This window comes from Alnus glutinosa, chromosome 7 (genome assembly GCF_958979055.1).
Source record: "Alnus glutinosa chromosome 7, dhAlnGlut1.1, whole genome shotgun sequence".
In the NCBI taxonomy this organism is placed as follows: domain Eukaryota; kingdom Viridiplantae; phylum Streptophyta; class Magnoliopsida; order Fagales; family Betulaceae; genus Alnus; species Alnus glutinosa.
Window position 1 is genome coordinate 12,108,847 of NC_084892.1, and position 2,931 is coordinate 12,111,777.

Genomic DNA, 2,931 nt, shown 5'->3' on the forward strand with positions numbered 1-2,931 from the left:
CCTTACACGATCTTTAAATTAAATTTGTTAAAAAAAGTAAAGGTATATACACACACATGCATGTCTTCTTTTTCTTTTTCTGTCTTTTGTTCCCTTCTGGACTGTATAATCTCATCCGCGAATTCGTGGACGGTCCCGATTGCTTCTTTAAGCCTTCGCTCTGATCCAATGTTCAGAAACCTTTTAACCTATAACAAAATAAATAAAATAATTAAATTTACTCTCTAATTGTGTTTAAGCTCTTGAAATAAACAGTAAATTACCCATAAAAAAAAGTAAATTAAGAAACAGTAAATTAAAAAATATAACATAAAACTCATGATTTTTATTATTTTTGCAATCATATCCTTAAACTTTAATTTAGTTTATTATTCTTTCAATTTTTTTTTTAAAAATTTCATTAATCATTAAGATTTTTCATAAATCTTGTCAAAATTTTAAAAATACTTTTTTTTTTCTTAAAATATGTATATAATTTTTTTTTTCTTTCAAAAATTCAGGGCATGAATATTTTTGTATGTAAATTTTATTAAATTCAGACCAACGCCTAAATCGTTCGAAATTTAGGAATTTTGACATCCATATGTTAGATTTAACAAAAAAATTTAGCAGAATAGTGAAAAAAATTAAAAGATGAATACACTAAATTAACACTTTTTAAAATTTATAGTTATAATTACAAAAATGACGAAATATCAGAAATAATTTACTTTATATAATATCAAAATTTAGAAATCATGAATTTGAACAATTGATTCTATATATAATTCAACCTCATTTCAACTAATTATTTCCATGTGTTTGATTAAATTTAACAAACCTTTCCTAAAATTGGGATGGCGTACATGAATCTCCCGAAGCTAAGCATGGTAGCATTTTCAAAAGCCCGCATGAACTTGGCCCCTGCGGTGCAGTCACCGCCAAGACAACCCGGGTCGACGTTGAACGCCAATTTGCAAACGTTGTCAAGCGCGAAGCGCTCCAAGATGTCTTGCAAATCCAACACGTGTGCCGTTTCCGAGGCTTTTGCCAAAATCGGAACCAGTCTCGTGTTGACCTCAACGGTGACGTTTTGCATGACAAAGTTTCGGAGCGATTTGGTGTTGAACTCGTGGCTGACAATTTTTCTTTGGACCTTCCAAAGTTTCCCGTCGGAGTTGAAGATTCCTCGGCCGAGAAAGTCTTCGAGAAGCGTTATGAAGTGGTCGCCTTTGGGGTAGTTCTCGAAGTTGGTCTTGAGCATGCGCTCAACGTTGGACGGGTTGACGATGATGACGCCTTGGACCTCACCGGGACGCCGAAAGATGGCTGTGTTTGTGGTGCAGATGCTGAGAATTTCGGTTGTCCAATCAAGGAAATGGTGTCGGTTCAGCACGAACTCGGGTAGTGTCCCGAGTATAGGGTAGATTTTAAAGCCTTTGTTGATAGGTTTCTTTGGGGAAGTAGTGTTAAAGCGGAGGTAGAAATAGAGAGAAGAAAGAAGAAAGAAGAAGAGGAAGGATTGGAAAGACAAGAGCTCCATATGTATATATAGGTACTGAGAAGAGATCGAGAGTACTACCGAGAGATCAGATATAAAGTAAAGCTTTTGTTGGCGTACGTTATATATAAGAAATCGATGGGGGTACGTGGAGATCTAGGAATTTGCTAGGGTTAGAGCACTAGCAGTAGATTCCCAACCATTTTCCCTATTTTAGGGAAAATTTAGGGAACCAAACCATTTTTTTTCCCTATATAAAAACACCCCACAACAGCTTCCCTTTATCTTTCCCTATAACATTAAAATATTAATTTTAATTTTTTTTCTTTTATTTTTTTTTTATTCTTCTCTCTCCCTCTCTCTCTCTCTCTCTCGTTTCTTCATCTTCCTATCGACGCAAGATGCTGAAGTAAAATCCAGCACACAGGTGCAGAATCCAGGCATGGTGGCTGAGCAAGCAGATTCTACAATCCCTCTCCACTTTGGCACCCCACATTCCAAAACCCAACTGATACTTCTCACAAATTTACTAGAAAGCCATACCCATTTTGCGAGATCCACCAGAATCCAAAGAAAATCCAATCCAAGCTGATTGTGTAAAAGCTTCCATATCTCTTTGAAACTATATATATTCTCCGATCGTTTTTTCTTTTTCCGTTTTTGCAAGATACCCAGAAAACCCAGTTGGATTTTCCTTTGAAAACTTGATTTTTTACGCCATGATTTGCTCCTTCAAACAATCTGTCACGACGACGATTAATGGGTCCGATTTGTTCCTCCGAAAGAGATCGTCGGCGGCGTCAACTAGGCGATCCTCGCTGCTTTTACCGTTTCTGCATAAACTGGAGCGACTGACCCCGAGATCCGGCGAAAGCGCGCCTGAGAGATTGAACCTAGAGAGGTCCAGAGCTATCACGTGGCGGTGGGAGGAGTCGCACAAGTAGCCGTGAGGGAGGAGAGAGAGAGAGAGAGAGAGAGAGAGAGAGAGAGAGAGAGAGAAGCGGTGGGAAGAAGAAGAAAGAGTCTTGGATATCTGCTCTGAGTTTGTTTGTTTGGGTTGTAGTGATTTTGTTTGATTTTTGTTTGTTTGATTTTTGGCTGTTTTCCAATGGTTCTACCGGAGAATGAGAGAGTAGAGGACATGAGAGAGAGAGAGATGCGAGAGGAGGTAGAAGAAGGGAGACGATTGGGAATCGTGAGAGGAGAGATGAGAGAGACTGTCTTTTTTCTTAGATTATAATAACACTTTGGGAAGCACTGTAGCTTCCCAAGGGTCATCATCTAAAATAGGGTGTCTATTGTGAGTTGATTTTTTGTGATTTTTTTTCAAATTTTCCCTATTTTAGGGAATAGAACCACTTATTGGGCATCTACTACTAGTGCTCTTAGTGGCAATGAAGCTGTTTGGTAATTGGATCTAAAATTTTCAATTTCTATTTCACTTTTTCCAA

At 37.7% G+C, this 2,931-nt stretch overlaps 1 protein-coding gene across 1 annotated transcript; it reads right to left on the bottom strand.

Moving 5' to 3' along the window:
• LOC133872486 (cytochrome P450 CYP94D108-like) lies at positions 1-2,692 on the bottom strand. The gene is made up of 2 exons (XM_062309998.1): positions 821-2,692; positions 1-188 (listed from the first exon to the last, which is right to left on the bottom strand). The coding sequence occupies exons 1-2, from the start codon at positions 1,520-1,522 to the stop codon at positions 3-5; spliced, it is 888 nt and encodes a 295-aa protein (XP_062165982.1). The 5' UTR covers positions 1,523-2,692; the 3' UTR covers positions 1-2.
• Between the last annotated feature and the right edge of the window lie 239 nt (positions 2,693-2,931).